The sequence below is a fragment of the Passer montanus genome, unplaced genomic scaffold (genome assembly GCF_014805655.1).
Source record: "Passer montanus isolate IOZ18808 unplaced genomic scaffold, ASM1480565v1 scaffold100, whole genome shotgun sequence".
Lineage (NCBI taxonomy): Eukaryota > Metazoa > Chordata > Aves > Passeriformes > Passeridae > Passer > Passer montanus.
The window spans coordinates 439,393-461,082 of NW_024356506.1; the positions used below are offsets into that span (position 1 = coordinate 439,393).

At 47.7% G+C, this 21,690-nt stretch overlaps 1 protein-coding gene across 1 annotated transcript; it reads left to right on the top strand.

Moving 5' to 3' along the window:
• The first annotated feature begins 1,591 nt into the window (after nt 1-1,591).
• TOP1MT (DNA topoisomerase I mitochondrial) lies at nt 1,592-21,063 on the top strand. Its single transcript, XM_039714417.1, has 22 exons — nt 1,592-1,728; nt 2,272-2,369; nt 2,599-2,680; nt 2,800-2,879; nt 3,336-3,429; nt 5,501-5,559; nt 7,580-7,652; nt 7,906-8,412; nt 8,509-8,870; nt 10,754-10,869; nt 12,093-12,214; nt 12,723-12,845; nt 13,185-13,372; nt 14,148-14,292; nt 15,049-15,192; nt 15,685-15,870; nt 16,346-16,414; nt 17,551-17,665; nt 18,125-18,252; nt 18,920-19,014; nt 19,551-19,700; nt 19,890-21,063. The coding sequence occupies exons 2-22, from the start codon at nt 2,329-2,331 to the stop codon at nt 19,990-19,992; spliced, it is 2,982 nt and encodes a 993-aa protein (XP_039570351.1). The 5' UTR covers nt 1,592-1,728; nt 2,272-2,328; the 3' UTR covers nt 19,993-21,063.
• Nucleotides 21,064-21,690: the final 627 nt, after the last annotated feature.

Consider the following 21,690-nt stretch of genomic DNA (forward strand, 5'->3'; position numbering starts at 1 on the left):
GTGTTCCCCAAGGATGAGCCAAACCCGCTTTGTGCTCCAATTTTCCCGAGCACAGCTCCGGGTGGAGCTCCCATTCCAATTCCAGTTCAATTTTCCATTGCAAAGAGCATCCACGAAGGGGAAAATCCATAAAAATACACAAAAAGCTCAGCTTAATTTTAAATGGATTTATCCACCTTGTTCTTAGGTGGGATTGAGGAGCAAACTGGAGCTGCTCCAGGCTAAGACAAGTTTTTCCCAGCTCAAATCCCTGCAAAACCCATCTTTTCCCATGGTGGACATGGAGAAAGATGAGAAAATCTTACGGAATCCAGGGAAAAATGGGAGAAATTCAAACCCAAGCTCCAAGTCCTTGGAAGGAGGCGGACAAGGGTGAACAAGCCCCGGCCTGCAGTTGTCCTTCCCTGCTCCCTTCCCTGGGGCTGGCTCCCATCCCTGGACAACCTCCACTCATCCAGCCAGAAAGGTGGCTTGGATGTGTTTTTTTCCCCGGGATGGCGCAACAGGGATCAAAGAGGCTTTCCCACATTCCAGCCCTTCCTCCGGGGGTTTCCACTCCCGGCGGCGAACTGGGCGGGGCCTTCCCAAGGGAATTTGGGGTCCCCCGTCCTGGCTGGGGATTCCACATGGAGCAGTGCCCTTTATTGACCCAAATCCCTGAGTTTTCCTGGAATTGTGGGGATGGTTTGGGTTGGAATGGGCTCAAAAGGTCATCCAGTAAAGAGGGCAGGGAGACCTTGCGCTAGAACAGGTTGATCCAAGGCCTTGGACACTTCCAGGGATGGGGCAGCCACAACTTCTCTGGAAATTCCATTCCACGGCCTCACCACCCTCACAGCCAAGATTTCCTTCCCAATATCCCATCTAATTTGACCCTCTTCCTGTTTAAAGCCATTCCCTGTGTCCTGTTTCCCTCCATCCCTTGTCCCAAGTCCCTCTCCAGCTCTCCTGGAGCCCCTTTAGGCTCTGGAAAGGGGCTCTGAGCTCTCCCTGGATCCTTCTTTTCTCCCCTAATTTGGGGAAAGCTTTTTCCCATTATCCCTATTCCCCATCTAACTCCCAGGTGTGCTGCTCACACCTGGTTTGGGATGGATGAGGACATTGGGAAGCTCAGCTGGGATGAGGTTCTTGATGACCTCAAGGGCAGATTGGAAGCAATGGGCTCATCCTGTGAAAAGAGCTGGAGAGGAGTGGGATGGGCTTCAGGATGAGGGTTATGGGCTGTAGGATCCAGTGGGATCTGGGCTTTGTGCCCAGACCCTTTTACATCTAACCATGGAGCTCTGGTGAATGAGAATCAGCTGAGAAAAGATGGATTTGGGGAGTAATTTAATTATGTAATTGAAGAGGAAGTGTCTTCTGCCAAGTAGGTTTCTCCTGATTATTTTTAAATCCATATTTTTTACCCCCATTTCCCACCTGAGTGGTCCAAAGTATTTCCCTGCTTCCCAAGTCTCCTTGCTGAGGAGCTGCTGGTTGAGGGACATCAAAATTCAGTTTTTTGGGCTAAAACTTCATTTCCCAGGGTGCATCTTGGGCTGGGAGCCTCCAATCAGGCTGAGGGAGACATTAAAGGAGTTTCCTGGGAGAGGGGGGGACTTCCCTTAGGGAAGCAGGTGGGTGAGGAGTGAGTGTTCTCTAGGCTGGCTGGGATTGGGAATGTTCTCCTGTACCAACTGACCTTCATCCCAACTGCAGCTCCAAGTGCTCCTGGCACAGCAAAGCCTGGTAAAATATGGAGTTTTTCCAAGTGTTTTCTACTCTCAGAAAAATTTTCAGGATGTTTCAGACTGGTTTTCACTTACCTCCTTGAGAAATTCTAGGGGTTTTTTTTCCCTCAACATGGACGTTTTTCATGGGTGGGGACCAGGAATATGACCTGTATTCCTTGCATCCTCTTGAGTTTCTAGGGAAAACAGGGATTTGGGAGAGTCTGGCTGCTCCATGAGAAGAGGAGAGGGGAGAGGTGGTGGTGGGGACTCATTATCTGAATTTACCCCATTTCTCTGCTGTGCTTAATTATTATTAATTGTGGTGGTGGAAACTGTGAATTCCTAAACTAATTTAGGGAATTTCCTTTTTTTCCTTTTATTGCCATTTATTTTGCCACCTCCAACAGAAGTTCAGGGGCTGAGCTTAAGTTTTTTCAACATGGGTCTAAAGCTGAGCTTGACCCTGTGGGCTCCAAACTTTGGGACTGAGCTGTTGGGGTTTCCTTGGAGAGCAGAACTGGGGTGGCACCAACCGTGTGCTGTTTCCATCTCATTCCAGTGACCATCCTTGGATTCTCTGCCTTAGCACTCCCAGGAAATTGTGGATGACGGAGCCATGGGGGTGTCAGAGGCCAGTGAGGTGAAGAGCAGCAGCAGGTAGGTACCGTGGAGCACGGCATGGTAATTTTGTGGGGCTCCAGCTTTGTTACCCCACTGGTTTTCCTGGGAATTTCACACTCAAGAAGAGAAATTCCTCCAGAATTCCTTTTGGGAAGCAATATTTGGTGTTGCTGGGCATAAGGATTAGGAAGTATGGCATCATGCCATGGTTTGTGGTTACCACCAAGGGGATGGTTTCATTGGGATCAATTCTTCCTTATCCCAGGAAGCGAAAGAATGAGTTGGAAAGGGAGCAGGACAAGCCAAAGGTGTTCCCGGTGCAGAAGGAGCTGGAATGCACAGTGAAGGTACCACACCCCCCTCTGTGCTTTGGGGTGGCCCTTGTAATTATCCCAGAAATTCAGTGGGAATCAAACCCGTGGCACAAACTTCCTTTTCCCTGATCCTGCTCTGTCCTGGTGTGAAGCCTTCCGTGGTAAAAGGGAAGAAGAAGAAGAAACCATCAAAAGCCAAGGAAAAGCCGCTGCAGGAGAACATCATCACCAGGTCGGTGGGATTGGGATGGAGATGGGATCTGCAGGGCTGGGCTTTTCCATCTGGGTTATCCCAGAGTTGTGCATGGGAATGCCACGTCCAGCTCTCCTTTCCTTGCATTGCTTTGATTATCCAAAGGAATTTTTAGTAGGGAAAAATAAAGGGAATGAAGTGACGGGAAAAGGGGAATCACCTTAAGCTGAAGGATGGAAGGTTTAGACTGGATATTAGGAAGGAATTCTTCCCTGGGAGGGTGGTGAGCCCCTGGAAGGTGTTTCCCAAAGCAGCTGTGTCTGACCCATCCCTAGAATGTCCAAGGCCCAGTTGGGTGGAGCGTGGAAAAGCCTGGAATAGCGGAAGGTGTCCCTGCCCATGGAAGCAGCTTGGAACAACATGATTCCTTCCAACCCAAACCATTCCATGATCCTAAAATATGTGTGTGTCCCTTCTCTCCCATTTCTGGCCAAGAAGCTCCCTGAAGCAGGAGGCTGCAGATGGGAAAGGCCTTGGCTCGAGCCTCTGGAATGGGATCCAAGCCGAGGAGGGAGCTGCACCGGGGTCGGTACGTGGTGGTCGCTGTGCTGGAGGATTGGGGAGCATTCCTGTGGTTTGTTCCCAAGGGAATTGGGAGGGTTCTGTCTTGTAGTTTGGTGCAAGCCCCTGGAAGGAGCTTTTGAGCATCTGGAATTAAATTAAGGAGTAAATCTCCAGCTTTTGGGGTTGAATACATGACATTTTGGTGGCACCAGTGGGGAGCACCAGGATGTGGGTGACTCACTTCCTAAGCAGGAGGTTGGGATTGGGAATCTCTTCCTCAGGAATTTGGTTTTCAGTGCTTTCCTTGATCGTGCCCCCCTGGAAGTGTCCAAGGCCAGGTTGGATGTGGCTCAGAGCAACCTGGGATTGTGGAAGGCGGTGGTGAAATTAGATGATCCTTAAGATTCTTTCCATCCCAAACCATTCCATGATCCTTTCCTGGTGCTGGGGAGCACAAATCCCAGCAAATCCCCTCTATATTTTGCTTTTCTTGTGTTAATTTGTCTTCTTGGTGTGTAAACCCAGCGGAGATGCTTTTCCTTTTTCCTTCTTTCCATCCCTCTCAGAAACAGGATCCCAAATGTCCCCAAACTCTCCTGGATGGATCAAATTCAAGGAGCAGCCTTGAAACCTCCCAAGGGTGCCTGTAGTCCTGGGTCTTCCTGGCATTCCCAATACAACCACCAGGCATTTGCAGGCAGGAATGACTGTGGAAGGTCATGGCTCTTCCTGAATTTCCCAGCAGGCTTTCTGAAGGATTGTGAATCCAAGAGCAGGCGTGTTCCCAGGGAATGAAAGTTTATGTGGACCTAACCAACCTGTAATTAACTCAGGGTTTTATTTTCCCCTTAATGAGTTCACCCAGCAGCTTTCAGGAGAAATCCCTGTGTGGTTTTGGCTTCCCTTGAAAGCCTTGGGAAGAGAAACTTGGGGAAGTCGGGATTTAGAGTGAGAATCTCAGTGCTTGGCAAGCCCTGGATGAGGTTGGGATGAGTTTTGGGATGCCTTGTGTTGTCAGGAGCAGGAAAAGATGGTTCCAGCTTGGAAAACAAGTGTAAAAACAGCAGGATGGAACTTCTGGTGGCCTCCAAGGGACAGAATTTAGGGTTCTGTGTCCTCTACAAGCTCGGTTTCTTTTAGGTCCCCATTTATATTTTGACTTTTTTTTTCCATTCTCCAGGATTTGGTGGCCTCCATGGGTCACATTTTAGGGCTCTGTATCCCCTCTGAGCTCATTTTCTTTTAGGTCCCCACTCTCCCTATATTTTGATGGGTTTTTTTCTGTTCTCCAAGATTTCTAGTGGCCTTCATGGGTCACGTTTTAGGGCTCTGTGTCCCCTCTGAGCTGTTTTAGCTTTTGAAAATTTTCTTATAGGTCCCCATTTTCCCTATATTTTGAAGTTTGGTTTTTTTGTGTTCTTTTTTCTTCAGGATTTCTGGTGGCCTCCATGGGTCAGATTTTAGGGATCCCTTTGTGTCTCCTCTGAGCTCATTTTCTTTAAGCTGCTATCCCTATTTTCTATATATTTTATATTTTTTTTCCTTTCTTTAGGACTTTTAGTGGCCTCCAGGAGTCAGGTTTTAAGGATCTATTTGTGTCCCCTCTGAGCTCATTTCCTTTTAGCTCCTATCCCCATTTTTTGTATTTTTTTTTTTCTTTTTCCTTGCTTTCTGCTCATCCTTATTGTATTTCCCACCCTGTGGCTTTGCTCCCCACCTCTCTTTCCCTCTTGCCATCTGCTGCAAGGGTGACTTCATCTTCCAGGCACCTGGAATTTGATCCATCTTTATTTTGGAGCCCTCCCATCCCTTCTGTTCCCTGCACTGCTCTCCCAGCAGTGCTTCCAATGAGCAGGTGGTTGAGGAGGGCTGGGAGTTTTCCTGTCTTTATCTGTAAAATTCCTTTATTGTGCTGTTGGAAGGAAACCAGGGATTTCCTAATGCCATAAAACCTCAAAACTTGGGAAAACCTGGTATTTTGGGTTCCTGGATTCTAGCCAAGGGGACTGAGGGAGGGAAAAGTGCTGGTTTGGGGGTGATGCTGCTTTGGGGTACCTGTGCCAAGGAACCTTTCCCAAATCCCTGATATTTTCTAGGAGGAAACCAAAGCAACCTCCTCTGAAGGGCCAGCAGTGGGGCTGGAAGGCTCTTCCAGGTGAGTTGGGTCATTTTTTGGATTTTCTTTGGATTTTCTTCCAGGCAAAACTGGAATTTTGTCCTTTTTCTTCTCTTCTCTGTGGAGCTGTGCAATCCTGGTTTTCCCTCCTGGATTGCTGGTGCCTTCCCAGAGCAGCTTCTCCACATCCCGGTGTTTTCAATGACTTCAAAGCTTTCCAAAACCAATCCCAAGTGGAATTTGAGGCTCAGTCCTGGGATCTGAGGGTAGAGAGGGAAGTTCCAGCCCCATCCACCCTCCCCGGTCAGCAGGGTGTGATTGCTCAGGTGCACATTCCTACATAAATTTGGGGAAAGTCCTGGTAGGAACAACCACCCTCCCAAATCCTGGCTGTTCTTTCCCTCTAGATCTTGGCAGAGATAGGAAGCAGAGTTCCTAAAGCTGGTTAATCCTCTCTGCCTCTTAAAAATTCCCAGTGAGAGGCCTCTAATAAAACCTTTGGAGGAAGGAGCTGATCCCGAAAGGTGCTGGAATTTTGCCTTCTGACTCATGGATCTGCTCCCTGCCAATGGGATTGGAGGTGCTGAGCATGTTTTGCAGGATGATTTTCCCTAACGAGTTTAGTGGGATTGTGTAACAGTGAGGAAAAAGAATCTGGCTTCTGGTTTTTGGTTGGTTTTTTTTTTTTTTTTTTTTTTTTTTTTTTTTTTTTTTTTTCTGAACTTGTTTCCATCCCAAGCCAGCTCGAAGGTTTTCCTTGCTTTGATGCCCCACAGCCTGGTAATTATCTGCCTAGATTAATTTATGGAAAGGGGCCAAAATTCACGCTTTCTGTTGCATAAATTTTGGCGTATTTTGGCTAAAAACAGGAATTGTGACTTTTCTCTATTTGGAAGTCCAGGAAGAGTGATCATTGTCCTGCTTGGGAGGAGAAAACTGGATTTCCAACTCTTTTTTTGGGAAGGATCAGAGCCACTGGCTGTACTTCCTAAGGGATCCTGCTGCAGGATCCAGGAGCTGAAAAAAGCAGGGAATGGATCTGAAGCAGGGAAAAATCTGTGGCTTGAGCTTAGCTGCAGGCTTAGCTAGGATGGACCAGAGGATTTGTCTGGGAGGTGGCAATGACCCATAAGGGAAGGCCCCAGGTTTCCCTGTGGGAAAGGGACACCATTACCTCAACATTAAACTCATGGAATTCTGAGGGTTGGGAAAAATATCCAAGATCACTATTAAACTATGTCCCAAAGCACCACATCCACAGGGTTTTGGAATACTTCAATGGATGGTGATCCCACCTGGACAGCTTCTTCTGGTGCTTGACCACTCTTTCAGTGAGGAATTTTTTCCTAATACCTCACCTAAATCCACTCTTTGGAGCTTTAGGCTCAGCCTAGGAGCCAAAAGCTTGGTTTAGGCTCTGCTGCTGTTTGCTCATTCTTATTTTATTTGATTTTTTTGGAATATGAACGCCTTGAAGACTCGCAACTCCCTGCCTAGCTCTAAGAAGCCTTGGGAGAAATTATAGGGGCAGGTTGGTGCTTTATGAGGGTTGCAAATCCCACAGAATCCCCAAAAATTCACCTGAGCTCTTCTGCTGAGCAGGGAAGGACTCCTGGATTCCTCACCCATATGGATGGTGGAGATCATGGATCTGGACACTCCTTGTCCTGTTGTATTGATGAGGCTCCGTCCCTGCCCATTCCCCACTGGAATCATCTCCACTGTCCCAGGAATTGTGTCCCATCTGTCTCCTTTTCCAGTGTGCCCATGATTGGCCTGATCCCTTTCTTTGTGCTATTGGTACTGCCAAACCTTTCCGCCTGAGGTTTCTCTGGGAATATTTCCTTAGGATCTCCCCTATTTTGTCTGGAGACCTTGTGGTTCTGCTCCTTTGAGCTTCCTCATCCCATAAAATCCAGCTTGGGGTCATTCCCTGCTGCCTTGGGATATCTCCATCCATGGTGCTGTCGTGGTTGGAGGGAAATGAGGGAGCAATTCCCTAATTTGGGATGGAATAGGGGAATGCTGGTGGTGAGGATTGGCTGTGATGTCGTTGTAGGTCCCAGGACAAATCCCAGAGAACAGGACCTGCAGTGGGAGAGGAACTCTTGGACACCCAGAGTGGAATTGGGGTAGGAAAACTGGGGGGAACGTCACCCCCTGGACCTGATCCTGTGTCCTCCACCATTCACTTGGGATTAGGGATAACTTCTCTGCTGCAGTGGGAGAGGAACTCTTGGACACCCAGAGTGGAATTGGGGTAGGAAAACTGGGGGGGAACATCACCCCCTGGACCTGATCCTGCGTCCTCCACCATTCACTTGGGATTTGGGATAAACTCTCTCCTTTCCCAACATCTCTTCCCTTTATTCCTGCTTCCCACAGGTCCCAAGTGAAAGTATTGCTGGTGGGATTGCATCCCCCTCTGGAGATCCTTTGGAGTGGGATGTGGAGCTCACAGCTGTCAGGGAGAGTGAGGAGAAGGAGCTGGATCCCCCTCTCCCACAGCAGGAAGAGGATTCCCAAGCCCCAGAAAGAAAAAGGGGGAAGAAACAGGAGGAAAATAAGCAGGAAAAGGGATTGGAGAGAAAAAGAGGGAAAAAACATGAGGAAAACAAGCAGGAAAAAAAGAGAAAAGGAGGGAAGAAACAGGAGGAAAATAAGCAAGAAATGAGACTGAAGAGAAAGAGAGGGAGGAAGGATAAATTTGAGGATTTGATGAATGGAATTGAGGAAGAAGAGGGAGATGAAGGCAGGAATTGGGAAGGGGGACAGGGAAGAGCCAAAAGACAGAGAAGCAACAGCAGCCAGGGATGGGATGATGGGAAAAAAAAGCGGGAGAAGGGGAAAGCAAAGAAGCACAGCAGGGGGAAAGTGAAGGGGGTGGAAAAGGTGGGGAAGAGGAAAATGAAGAAGGAAAAATTGCTGGAAAAGGAGCAGGAGATGGAGAAAGATGAGGAGAGAGAGAAAGGAGTGGGAGGTGAGGAGGAGGAGGAAAAGGAGGGAAAGGGAAGTGGAGATGGAAAAGGAGTAAAGGAGGAGGAAGAGGTGGATAAGAAAGGGGAGGAAGGATTGGGAGAGACTAGGAGTGCAGGGATGGGGCAGCAGGTGAAGGAGGACAAGGATGAAGGAAAGGGAGATATTCTAGGGAAAGAGAAAAAGAGGAAAAAGAAGAAAAAGCCTGAGGGGGAAACAAAAGAGATGGAGAAAAAGATTGAAGAGGAAGAAACCCCAGGGAAGACTGGGAAAAGGAAATCTAAGGAAGGAGAAGAAAAGAAAGAGGAAGAAAAGAACAAAAGAAAGACTAAGAAACAGAAGGAAGAAAAAGAGGCAGAAAACAAATGGAAATGGTAAATTCCAGCATGCCTTTGGCAGGTTTAACCCTGGGTCTGGGATTTTAATTTTATTTTGTGGGGCAAAACAGTGAAAATTCTTATGTTTTGGCTATTTTCCTGTATTCCCTTGAGCCTTGAACTCGCCACTCTTGGAAATGGGTGAGAGATCAGAGAAGGTCCTGAATGCACAGCAGGATTTGTATCATAATTATTTTTACTTCAAAATTTATTTGTAATATTTATTTCTCCTCCAATGATTTTCCTGGTGCCCATACTGGGAAGGGAGAAGCTCATAATTACTGGAAGGAAATAACAATAATAATAACAATAATAATAACAACAATAATAATAATAATAAAAGTCCAAGACAGCAGCACCTCTATCAGGGAGGTGTAGCGGGTCTGAATTTCTTCCCCACTTCCTTCTCCAGCAGATTTGGGATGATCCAGGCAGGTATTTTATAGGAAAGGATGTGGAATGTGGCTGCTGGATGCTGGATTATTTTTTGGAAGTGTGACTTCAGCCACTTGGTGTCACTCTCTCCCAGATCTCGCCAAGATCTGGGACAGCGGGAGAATTTTTGGGATGCTTTTTCGGAGCCTGTGCAAACCCTGATCTGGGAGGAGCTGTTATCCCAGACAGGGATATCCCTGGATACCTGGAGCTTTGAGGTGGCTCTTGAAGGATCCAGGGTGATGTGAAAAGTGGGATTTTATAATTTTTTTTTTCCTAATTTATGCCTTGTTTGAAATGACTGGATCCCAGCCGGTATCTGGGAATTCAATCCCAGAAAATTATCCACAACTACATTTCCCATGAGGACATTCCCAAGTGTCCAAGTGTCACCCTCCATGGGCTTGTGGGGGCCGTGCAAGGTGAGTGTTGGGGATGCTCTGCAGGGATTTGGGATCTCAGAATTTTGGGAAGAGAGATTATCACAAAATGATCCTGATGCTGCCTTTCTCCGATGCTTTCAGCCCAAATTCCTGGAGTTTGTTGATTTTCCTCGACTGTTTGGTTTCCTCTGTTTTTATGGCAAAATGCACCTTTGAATACCATGGATTTATTCCACTCTGCTTCCCATGGGGAGGAAAAAAAAAATCACAAATAACTTCTGGGGCACTGCTGAGTGAGAAACAGGAATTTTTCTTTCTCTGTGTAGAACCTTGCTGTTTTTCCAGAAATCCTTGGTTTTTCTTTTCCTGGAGATGCTGGGATTAAGGGGCCAGTGCCAGCCTGGCTGTGGGACACAGATCCCTGTCTGTTCCCTGCTGGCACCAGTGCTTTTCCTCTGACCCTAACCCCTGGTTTTACCCCTCTATTTAGAGTCCTGCTCCTGCTTTTCCGGTTGGATTTTTTGACTTTTTTTTTTTAAATTTAATTTTACCGTAATTTTTGTTGCTGTTTTTTAAATCCTCACAGTCAAAACTTGTAGTGGCTTTAAAATCCCATTTACTTTGGCAGGGGGAAAGGTTCCTTAAGATCTTATTCACGTTAAAATCAAAGTTATAAATATTTATGAGGCATAGGTTCCACAGGGAAGCCCTGGCTGCCCCATCCCTGGAAGCATTCCTTGGATTGGGTGGGGTTTGGAGCAAACTGGATTAGTGGAAGGTGTGCCTGCACATGGAAAGGGGTTGGAATGAGGTGGCTTTTAAGATCACTTTACCCTCCCACTGAGTTCCTCCATGTCACCACACCTCAATTTCATGGATTCCATTCCAGTTTTCCTTGTTTTAAAGAGCAGGGAAACTGAGGCAGCAGCAGAGAAGATGGGATTTCACCTGGAGTTTGCACCAGCTGTCACTGCTCCAAGCATTCTCCCAGTTTGACCTTGGAAGAAGGTGCCAGATGCCAGATTTGGGATATTCTCATGGACTCCTGTGTGTCTGTTCCAGGTGGGAAGAGGAGAAGAAGGAAGATGGAGTCAAGTGGATGCAGCTGGAGCACCGAGGGCCCTACTTTGTGCCCCCCTACGAGCCCCTGCCCAAGGATGTGCAGTTTTATTACGACGGTACAGCTGTGATGGGACCTGGGGCTTGGGGTGGTGTCCTCTCCTTAGGGAAGATGAATATCCCATTGGAAAAGCCATGGGTTCAAGCTGGAGGATCTTGCACATGGTTGGAGTTACGGGGGTTTTTGGGGAGCTAAAACTAATTGCTGTTTTTAATCATTAAGCTGCATGTTGGGTTTGGGCTTTGTCAGCTCATCCATGTTTTCCCACGAGCTGGAAAAATGGGATTTTACTGATCCATGGCCTCAGGGACTGACACATCCAAGGGTTTGGCTGGGCTTCTCCAAGTTTCTGATGTCCCAAGGGCCACCTCACATCACCTTAGAGCAACTCAGGGTGCCACTGGCAGGACAGATCCAGGCCTTTGCTGCCTCCGTGTTTTCCTGACATTCCCACTGGGTTTCCTGCCATTCCCTGCTCTCAGTTCATCCCTGAACTCATTTCTGATGGACCAAAGGGAGGGGGAAATAAGGACATTGGGGGTCAGCCAAGGGATGCTGGAGATGGAAAGGGATCACATTCCCTTGGTGTTCCTCAATTCCCCGGGCCTTCCCATACTTTTTTTTGCAGTAGGAAAAATGCCACTTTGGGAAAAGGAAGTGCCTGTCAGCACCAGTGGGACATCCATGGGGCTGCCAGGGATTTTGGCTCCATGAGGAGGAGCCTTGAACAGGGTTTGGAGCTTCTCTGTGATCTTTGAGGTGTTGTGGATCTGGGCTGGCGGCTTTGGAATTTGGGATCTTTGATGTTGACTTTTTTTCCTAAAAAATGTCACCATTCCTGGATGGAAAAGTGTGGACAGGCAACAACCCCAAGTAGGAAGGGCCCATGGATGAGCTGATTTGGGGGTTGTCAAGGGGCTGCTCCAGGGCTCCATTTCCTTCAGTCAAAAAATCCCAAAAACCAGTGGTTCAAGTAGGATTCAACCATTCTTTGGACATCTCCAGAGGACTTTTTCCTTAAAAAAAAAATAATTTCCAAGTAATTCCTAGGATGAACCAAGATATTCCTTGGTTTTGTTTTATTTCTCCAGCCAAAGAGCTCGGGAGGCGATGGTGGCTTTGCCTCCAAGAAATTATTCAAGATCCTTAGAAAATCTAAGAAATAATCCAAGATTCTGCCCAGAAAAGCCATGGCTGCCCCATCCCTGGAAGTCTTCCAGGTTGGACAGGGCTTGGAGCAGCCTGGTCTAGAGGAAGGTGTTCCTGCCTCTTTTTTCCCAGGAAAACCATTGAAGCTGAGCCTGGCCACGGAGGAAATTGCCACATTTTATGCCAAAATGTTGGATCATGAGTATACCACCAAGGAAACCTTCCAGAACAACTTCTTCCATGACTGGAGGAAGGTACCTTCCCTGGGAGGGCTCCTTAATATCCATCAAACCCATCAGCCCCAGGCTTTGGTGTGGGATGGAGGGAATGGGGGAATTTGTTCCTTATTTATAATTATCAGGTCTAAATCCTGATTTATTTCCGTGGGTTTTTTTGTGGGTTTAGGCTGGGATTTGCTTTCTGTGCTCCCTCTGAATTTTAGTGATGGGATCTTGCAAACAATCTTGCAAACGGCTCCAAACCCATTTTGGGACACCAAAGGAATAAAGGAATGACCTCTGATCCCAAAACAACCCCAAACTCTTTCTCAGTAATGTTTACACCTCCCAGATTGATTTGGTGCTGTCCCTGCGGTTGTGTTTGGAGACTTTTTTTCCATACTAGGTTCTTCCATCCCAAAACTGTTGTTTTTTCAAAGAATGGGTCTCTATTCCCTTTTCTAAGGACAGGTACAATCAGCAGCTCCATGTGGAATTAGTTTTGCCTCCTGGCTTTTCCCAGCCCCTCTCATCTCTTTCCCAGGAAATGACCTCAGAGGAGCAAGAGATAATCAAGGACCTGGACAAATGTGACTTCGGGGAGATCCACAAATATTTTGTGGACAAAAATGAGGCCCGGAAAGCGCTTCCCAAGGAGGAGAAGCAGGTGAGGACTGGTTCCTATGACAGGTTTTGGGAATTTTGTCTCTTTGTTGTTGTCTTCCTGGTGTTGTGCCCTGAGCTTGGACTTCTTTAATCCAGCTCTCTCTCCATGGCCATCGCCCCCCTCTTCGTGAATTTTATCAGCAGATCTGCACATTCCATGGCTTTGCAGGGTGCCAGTCATCCTTGGATCATGTTTTGGAGTCCTTCCCTGTCCAGAGGATTGTAGACTTTGCCAAGGGAATGATGGCACTTTGAATTCTTGGTTGGAATGTTAAAGATCCTTTCCAATCCAAACCATTCTGATTTTTTTTTTTTTTTTTTGGTGGTATCCTGGTTTCAGAAGCTGAAGGAGGAGGCGGATAAGATCCAGGAGGAATATGGATACTGCATCCTGGATGGGCACCGGGAGAAGATTGGCAACTTCAAAACTGAACCTCCAGGGCTCTTCCGTGGCCGTGGGGAGCACCCCAAAATGGGGATGCTGAAGAAGAGGATCATGCCAGAAGATGTCATCATCAACTGCAGCAAGTGGGTTGTCCTTGGAAGTGCTGAGCTCCTGGGGCTTCCCTTGGGACTGGGGGGAACTGGGTGCTTCCTCTGCCCAGAGCTGGGATCTTTCCATCTTCTAAAATCCCTGTTTTCCACATCCTGAGAGTGTTTTTCCATCTGAGTTAAGTGAGCTGGAGTGGTCTTCGCCCCCCATTTGAAGACCTTGATTCATGTAATTCCCTACCAGTCTAGCAAGTTTTCCTGTTGTTCCCAGCATCCAAGTTATAAATACCTGATTTTTGGAAGGGTCTGGAGCACCAGGAGCAGCTGAGAGAGCTGGAGGGGCTCAGCCTGGAGAAAAGGAGGCTGGGGGGGACCTTTTAAAACTCCCTGACAGGAGGGTGGAGCCACATAGGGCTTGGTTTCTTCTTCCAGGAAAAAAAAAAAAAAAGAGAAAAAGATAGAAGAAGAGGAAATGTCCTCAAGTTGTGGGAGAGGAGGTTTAGGTTGGATATTAGGGAAAACTTCTCCACATAAAGGATTGTCAAGGACTGGAAGGGGCTGTCGAGGGCAGTGGTGGAGTCACCAGCCTTGCAGGGGTGTGAAAACTGTGTAGATATGGCACTTGGGGACATGGTTTGGCACTCCTGGCAGCACCGGTTCATGATTGGACTCGGTCTTGGAGGAGTTTTCCAACTTCAGTGATTCCATGTTGTGGAGTAATTCTAGGTGGATTCCGTGTTTTCTCAATCTTTGGCTCACTGGAAACTTCATTCTTCATGGTCTGAGGGCTCTAATCCCGCTCTTCCCACAGGGATTCCAAGATTCCCGAGCCCCCAGAAGGTCACAAGTGGAAGGAGGTGCGCTTTGACAACACGGTCACCTGGCTGGCCTCGTGGACAGAGAACATCCAGAACACCTTGAAGTACATCATGCTGAATCCCAGCTCCAAGCTGAAGGTGGGAATAATGCCGTTGGTCAGGTGAAAAAAAAATCTGGGAAAGCCAGGATGTGGAGTATCAAAAAAATTATTTTTGTTTCTTTCTTGCCCTTCTCTTAAAAGTGGATAAATAAAATGAGGGAAGGGGCAGATGATTGTGAAGCATCAAACTTATTCCAAGGAATGGGTTGCTCCTGGCAGAGTGATCCTGGTGCCACGTTGCTCATGTGTGTCCAGGGAAGGCTGTTGGGAGCCACATGGGGGCTGAAAGGATCCACAGGGGCTAAGAAGATCCACAGGGACCAGAGTTGGGTTAATTTATACCAGGAAGTGGAGGGTAGGAAGAGATGGGATTGAACTCTGTGGGAAGAGAAAGGGGATTTAAGGCTGTTTCCGAGGGCTCAGGGAAAGTGGGAATGCTGCCCAGGTGGACACAACTGAGCAAATGCTGTGTCAGTCCACATTTTGGTGGACTTTGGTGCCCAAGGAGCCACCTTTGGCCGTGGTTTGACCACTTGGTCCTTGCCGTGCTCTGACTGGTGAAGAACACTCTGATTTGGCCAGGATCCAGATCCAGCACGGCCAGCAGAGGGCACAGAAACCTTGGATGAGCTGTTTCTTTTCCAGTTTATTCCCTTCATGAGTTTTTCCCAAGAAAACAGTGGGGTTTGAGCAGGATTTAGATGCTGGAGGTGTTTCTACAGCAGGACTTGACTGGTATGGGTGGTATAAAGATGGGGCACGGAATGGAAAATATCCTTGTTTCCCATTCCAGGGGGAGAAGGATTGGCAGAAATATGAGGTAGCTCGGCGCCTAAAGGATGTTGTCCACACAATCCGGGCTCAGTACAGGAAGGACTGGAAATCCAAGGAGATAAAGAAGCGGCAAAGAGCAGTGGCCCTCTACTTCATTGATAAGGTATCCACAGCCTCACCCCAGGTCCTCCATCCACGTGGAAGTTGGGAATTCACTTCCCTGATCCACCCCACCGTGTAGTTTTTGGTGTTTGCTGGGTCTGCCATCCAGGGTGGCTCCGCATGAGGAATCTGGGGATGATTATTATGAATCCTGGAATGGTTTGGTGTGCTGGGACCTTCAAGATCATCTCATTTGAACACCCTGCCTTGGAAAGGGACACCTTCCACTTGGCCAGGTGGCTCCAAGCCCCATCCAGCCTGGATTTAAATATTTCCAGAGGTGTGGAAAATGAAAATTTTCCCTAGTGGAAGGTGTCCCCGCCCATAGCAGGGGGTTGGAATTTGATGATCCTGAAGATCCCTTCCAAATCATTCTATGAATCTATAGATGGAGAGGATCCATCTCCTCTAGTCCCGATCCACTTTAACAACCTGGCAAAGGGGAATTGAGGTGGAATGGCACGGGATGGATGACTCCTTATTTTCTTTCCAGCTGGCCCTGCGAGCTGGGAATGAGAAGGAGGAAGGGGAGACTGCGGACACGGTCGGCTGCTGCTCCCTGCGCGTGGAGCACATCCAGCTGCACCCCCAGCTGGATGGGCAGGAGCACGTGGTGGAATTCGACTTCCTCGGGAAAGACTCCATCCGTTACTACAACAAAGTGTCCGTGGAGAAGCCAGTGAGTGGGGCAGGAGTAGAGGAAGTGCTTGGTTGTCTGTTCCCTCAGTGTTTATCAGTCCCAAATTTCCATCCAAAACCTGTTACCAAGATGTGCTTTAACCCAGGAGAACGGGAAAAATTTTGGGGTAGGGCTTCCAAGGTTGTTCTGCTTCATGAGGGAGAAGTTCCACCTCTTGCTGGAGCATCCTCAGTTGGCTGATGCGCATCAGGACTTGGAATGTCTCCATTTATATTAAATAATTTTCCTTTGTCCATGGGAAAAATAATTTAATGGTGTTTGTGGAGAAACTGGAATGTCGGAGATGGGAAAGATGGGGGGGAACACCCAGTGGCATCTTGAAGTTGAGAAGGTTGGTGGGATGAGCTAACACGAGGGTGAATCAGAGTCCTTCTGGAGGAGGAGAGATGAGGGAGATGTCTGGGAGCAGTTCATTCCTTGGCCCTGACCAGGGTTGTCCTTTCCCCCTCTTCAGGTGTTCAAGAACCTGCAGCTGTTCATGAAGAACAAGGACCCCAGCGATGACCTCTTTGACCACCTCAATGTGAGTTGTCACCTGGAAGCTTTTCAAACAGTACTGGTGGCCCTGAAGGAGGAGAAGCCAAACCGTGACACCCTTGGCCACCTTTGCTGGGCATCCCTTCAACTTTTTTTACCTCTCTGCTCTCTGGGGACACCAGTGTCACTGTTTGAACACCCCGTGAGGTTTTCCAGCCTCTTTTTGCACTGGAGTATCTCCACTTCCATGTATCCCTGCTGAGGAGCTGAATTCCTGCTCCTTCCCTCCTCCAGCTCCCCATTTGGGCTTTTTTTAGGCTGGGAATGTCTGCCCACATTCTGGGGAATTACTGGAGGTACCAGACCTCAGCTTTTTCATGCTTTTGCACCTCATTAGGGCTCTACACAAGTGGGAGAGGTTGCTGGAGGGATGTGCTGCCTTCCCTCCTGGAAATACTTCCTCCCTCATCTTCCTTGGGATGGGATATGGGATGGATGAGCAGCTCCATGTTCTCTGTAGAACAGGGACATGATATTGGATGTGAGGTCAGGAATGATTGTTTGTTAAAGATCTCTGAGATCATCAAATCCAAACATTAACCCAGCACTGCCAGGTCCACCACTAAACCACATCCCCAGTGTGTCCTCTTGGACATAGGTGGGAAGAAATTATTGCCTTATAGAGATTTTTTTTGTGGATTTAGGTGGAATTTTAGGCCAGTTTTGGGTTGCTGATGACCTGGCCCCACAAGTAGCTCTACAAACTGCAGTACTTAACTTTTTGTTAATGCCTAATTTTGGTTGCTTAAGCAGAAGATGGTCGAAAAAGAGATATGTCCCAGCTTCTGCTTGTCCTATTACTTTGTGGAATCATGGAATGGTTTGGGTAGGAAGGGACCCTAAAGACTGTCAAGTTCCAAATCCCTGCCATGGGCAGGGACACCTTCCACTATCCCAGGTTGCTCCAAGCTCCATCCAACCTGGCCTTGAACAATTGCAAGGATGGAGCAGCCACAGCTTCTGTGGGAATTCCATTCCAGAGCTCACCAGCCTCACAGGGAAGAATTCCTTCCCAATATCCCATCAAACCCTTTGTCAGTTTGAAGCCGTTCCTCCTTGTCCTACCAGTAGAATTCCTAATGTGAATTTCCCTACATTTTCCCCTGTTTTTCCCTCCTCCAGACGACCTTCCTGAACAAACACCTCCAGGACCTCATGGATGGTTTGACAGCCAAAGTCTTCAGGACCTACAATGCTTCCATCACCCTGCAAGAGCAGCTCAAGGCCCTCACCAACCGTGAGTGCCAGGGCTTATGGTGGGACCAAAAGGCTCAGGAATGTCCATCCATTGCCTTGGGATCCCTAAAAAAATGCCCATGTCCCACCTGGGTAGGCGATGCTCCACAGAGGGGTGGGAGAGACATATGAGGGTGAGCAGCAAGTCGGGGATGTTGATGAGTGGAAAGTGGTGAACTCAGGGGTACTCTGACTAACTGATGGCCAGGATGGGAATGTTTTTCCCTCTTTTCCTTGTGTTGCTGGTTGGCTGCACTATTTCTGCCTCCTTGGATACGTGAGGGATGAGTCACAGCACCAATTTGTGATGCTCAATTGTCCTTCCCCAATTCCCACAACCATTATTGCTCTCCCTGGAGAGAGAATGCAACAACAACCTGTATGCCTTTGCTTCTGCTGTATTCCCTGCTTTTCCCAACTCCTGGAATGGAGTCAGAGCGATCTTTTAATTTCTTTCCAGCTGAAGACAACGTTGCAGGAAAGCTCCTGTCCTACAACCGAGCCAACAGGGCCGTGGCCATCCTCTGCAACCATCAGAGGTCTATTCCAAAAACCTTTGCCAGGTCCATGCAAGTCCTCCAGGAAAAGGTGAGACAGACCAGCTGAGAGATCCCAGACCTAATTCGGCCTCTGAATTTTATTTTTGGGCGGGGGTGATGCCTGAAGGAATCCGCTTGGTCAAGAACATCAGGGAATGTCCTGGGAGTAGTGGATTGCAACCCAGGGGTGGAGAGGGATGTGGTGACCTCAGATGCTGGGGAAAGCAACTTGGCACAGAATTTGGGTGAGTTTTTATGGGTTTGGGGCATTTTTCATCACTCTCTCTTCAAACGAAGCTGGAGGCCTTTTGTGATGGTAGCTCTGGCCCAGTAGGATTGAGATCAGGAAAAGTGTTTTTCCTGTCTTTTTGCAGGAGGAGCAGCTTGAAAATACTTTAAGTTACCACTTCTAATTGTCGTCAGTTTTTGCTCACACCCCCTGAAGGCTGGGACTTCTCTGAGCACTTCTGGTGCTGTCACAAGTCCCTCTACACAAGGCAGGTGCAGAAGATGGACAGATTTAGGAGCTCCAGGTGTTTGTGACATCTGGGCTGGGATAATATTTTAGAAGATGCTTGAGCCCAGAAAATGCTGCAGGGACAAATTGGGAAGTAGGGTTGGTAAGGAATTGAGGAATGGTGTGTGAAGGAAAAGAGGGAGGAAGCTGAAACCTTCAGGGAGGTAGAAATTGTTGTCTGATTTTTTCACCTTCACAGATTGACGCCAAGAAGAAACAAGTGGAGGAAGCCCAGGAAGAAGTGAAAAAAGCTGAAGATGAGTTTAAGGACACAAAAGATGCCAAAGCAGAAGGGTGAGTGGCTTTTCCTTGGAATCCTCTCTTGCAGAGGCATCCAGAGGGCCCATGGATGGGGCTGATGTCTCCCAACATCCCATCAGAACAGAAATGCCCATGTTTGGGATTGGGTCCTTCTTGTCCCATGGAAGTTTGGAAGATGGTTAAGATCTTGTGGATGGTTCCCTTCAGGGACACCTCCCACTCTCCCAGGTTGTTCCAAGCTCTGTGTCCAACCTGGTTTGGACACTTCCAAGGATGGAGCAGCTGCAGCTTCTCTGGGAAATCCATTCCAGGGTCTCACTCCCTGCCCAATAATTTTTTTTTTTTCCAATATCCCATTTAAACCTCCCATTCCAGGATGCTGGATTTTGTTTGCCCACCTTTGGTGGTGAAATTCTTTTTTTTATTGTTAATTTTTAATACTAAAAAAGCATCTCACCAGATCCAAACTCTTGAGAAGTAGGTTAGTGCTGAATGGCGCCTTTGGCTCTGCCATTCCAGAGAATTTCTGGGCTTTGGGACATTCTGTGTTGTTCCCTCTCTGCCCTCAGCAACATGGAGAAGAAGAAGAAGCTGTTGAAGAGGTTGGAGGAGCAGTTGGCCAGGATGAACATCCAGGCCATGGACAAGGAGGAGAACAAGCAAATAGCCCTGGGCACATCCAAGCTGAATTACCTGGATCCCAGGATTACTGTGGCTTGGTATGTCTTGGGTGTGAAATCATGGAATGTTTTGGGTTGGAAAGGACCTTAACATTTGTGATGTTCAATGGGCAGACACCTCCACTGTTCTAGGTTGCTCCAAGCCCCATTCAGCCTGGCCTTGGAGACTTCCAGGGATCCAGTGGAGAGGAAAACTGCTGGGTAATTGTGATCTTGTGGTCTGCACAGGTGCAAGAAATTCGGGATTCCCATCGAGAGGATCTACAACAAGACCCAGAGGGAGAAGTTTGCCTGGGCCATCGACATGACTGGAGAGGACTTCGAATTCTGAGCCGGTGCCCTCCATGTGAAATCCCAAATCCTGCTCATTTGGTGCTGTTGGGAAGCATTTTTTTTTTAATTCGCTGCTGCTGGCGGTTGAGGGTTGTCTGAGTTTGGTGCCTTTTTTTTTTGTATGGAAAAGCAAGCACCTGGATTTCCAGTTGAAGCAGGTGTTGCTGATTGGGATTTCCGACTTCGGGAACTCTTAATTCCTCTTCAGAGTTGCCAAGTACTTGGGATCTTTTCTTCCTCTGGAGTCCTGGAAGGAGATTAAAAAAGAGCCTTAATTGTGCTGATCAACAAAATCAGGTCTCATGCTGTCTCCTTGGTGTAGTGGAGCTGTGCTGCCCTTTCCAGACTGAGTGGGATGGATGGGGAAACATGGGGTGATGACAGCAGGGAAACAGGAACTGCAATATTTAACCCAGATTTGGGTTAGGGATGCACTGGGGGCAAAGCAAAAAATCTCAAGGTTTTACATTTCACAGAATTCACAGAATTTCTCTTTGTGCTCTTCCACCTCCAGGAGGGGAGAAAGTTGTGCAATTGCAGGGATATTAAATGGAAAAACCATGGGAGGCAATTTATGTCATGTCAGGAGAAGGTAGAAGGGAAGACGTTGGATTTAAAAGCAGTTTCACATTGCAGGGGGTTAAAATTCACCTTGGCCATTGACAAAGTGCATTTTAAGCACCCCCATGTGGTTAAAGTTTTGTCTGGGAGAACACATCTCACTTGAGGCTGTGTTTATTTCTTTATTTTCTTCACTTGGCTCTGGTTCAGCTCCTGTATCCAGAGCAGGATTGCTCTGTCCAAACAGAGGTTTAGGAAATGGGAAATTTCCTAGGAAATAGGGTAATGCTGGGCCAGGCTCTGGGGGATGAGTGGTGGGGAGTGGGACCAATATTCCTGGAGTTGTTCTTGTGTTGGGATGACTCCTTTGGCATCATCCTTCCCACTCCAGCTGGGAATGGAGCAGGCAGGGATCAACAGCATAAACTGGTTGTGTTTGCTGCTTAATGGGCTGCTTTCCACATCCCCAAAAAAGGCAGTATCAGCACATTCCTGGCAGAATTCCCACATCCCAGCAAATCCCAGGTGTGAACAAACTGTTACACTGGCAGCAAAACCTTCTTGCACCTCAGGGCTGGTGTCCAGGGCTCTGTATTCCAAAGCTCCTGGTGCTTCCCATGTGTTTATTTCCACTCATTCTCATGTTGAAATTGTTGCTGTTTTGGTTGGAAATTGAGGTCTTGGAGTGCATTTCATTAAAACCAAGAGTGATTTTTTTTTTCAAGTATCTGTGACTGGAGGCTTTTTGCAACTCATTCCATGTGTGGTTCTGGGTGTTCCATGATGCATTTCATTAAAACCAAGAGTGATTTTTTTTTTTCAAGTATCTGTGACTGGAGGCTTTTTCCAACTCATTCCTTGTGTGGTTCTGGGTGTTCCATCCCTGGAAGTGTCCAAAGCCAGGTTGGATGAGGCTTGGAGCAACCTTGGATAGGTGTCCCTGCCCATGGCATGAGCTTTAAGGTTCCTTTCAATCCAAACCATTCTGGAAGTCTATAAAATAAAGGAGTAATTCCAGAAAGGCTGAGCTATTGCAGTCCCAAATGGTCCTGTCCCTCCTCACCCTGTTTTTCCTGGAGTCCTCCAAGTGTTTCTGGCAGTATTCCATAGACCTTTCCCATGGCCTAATGCCCAG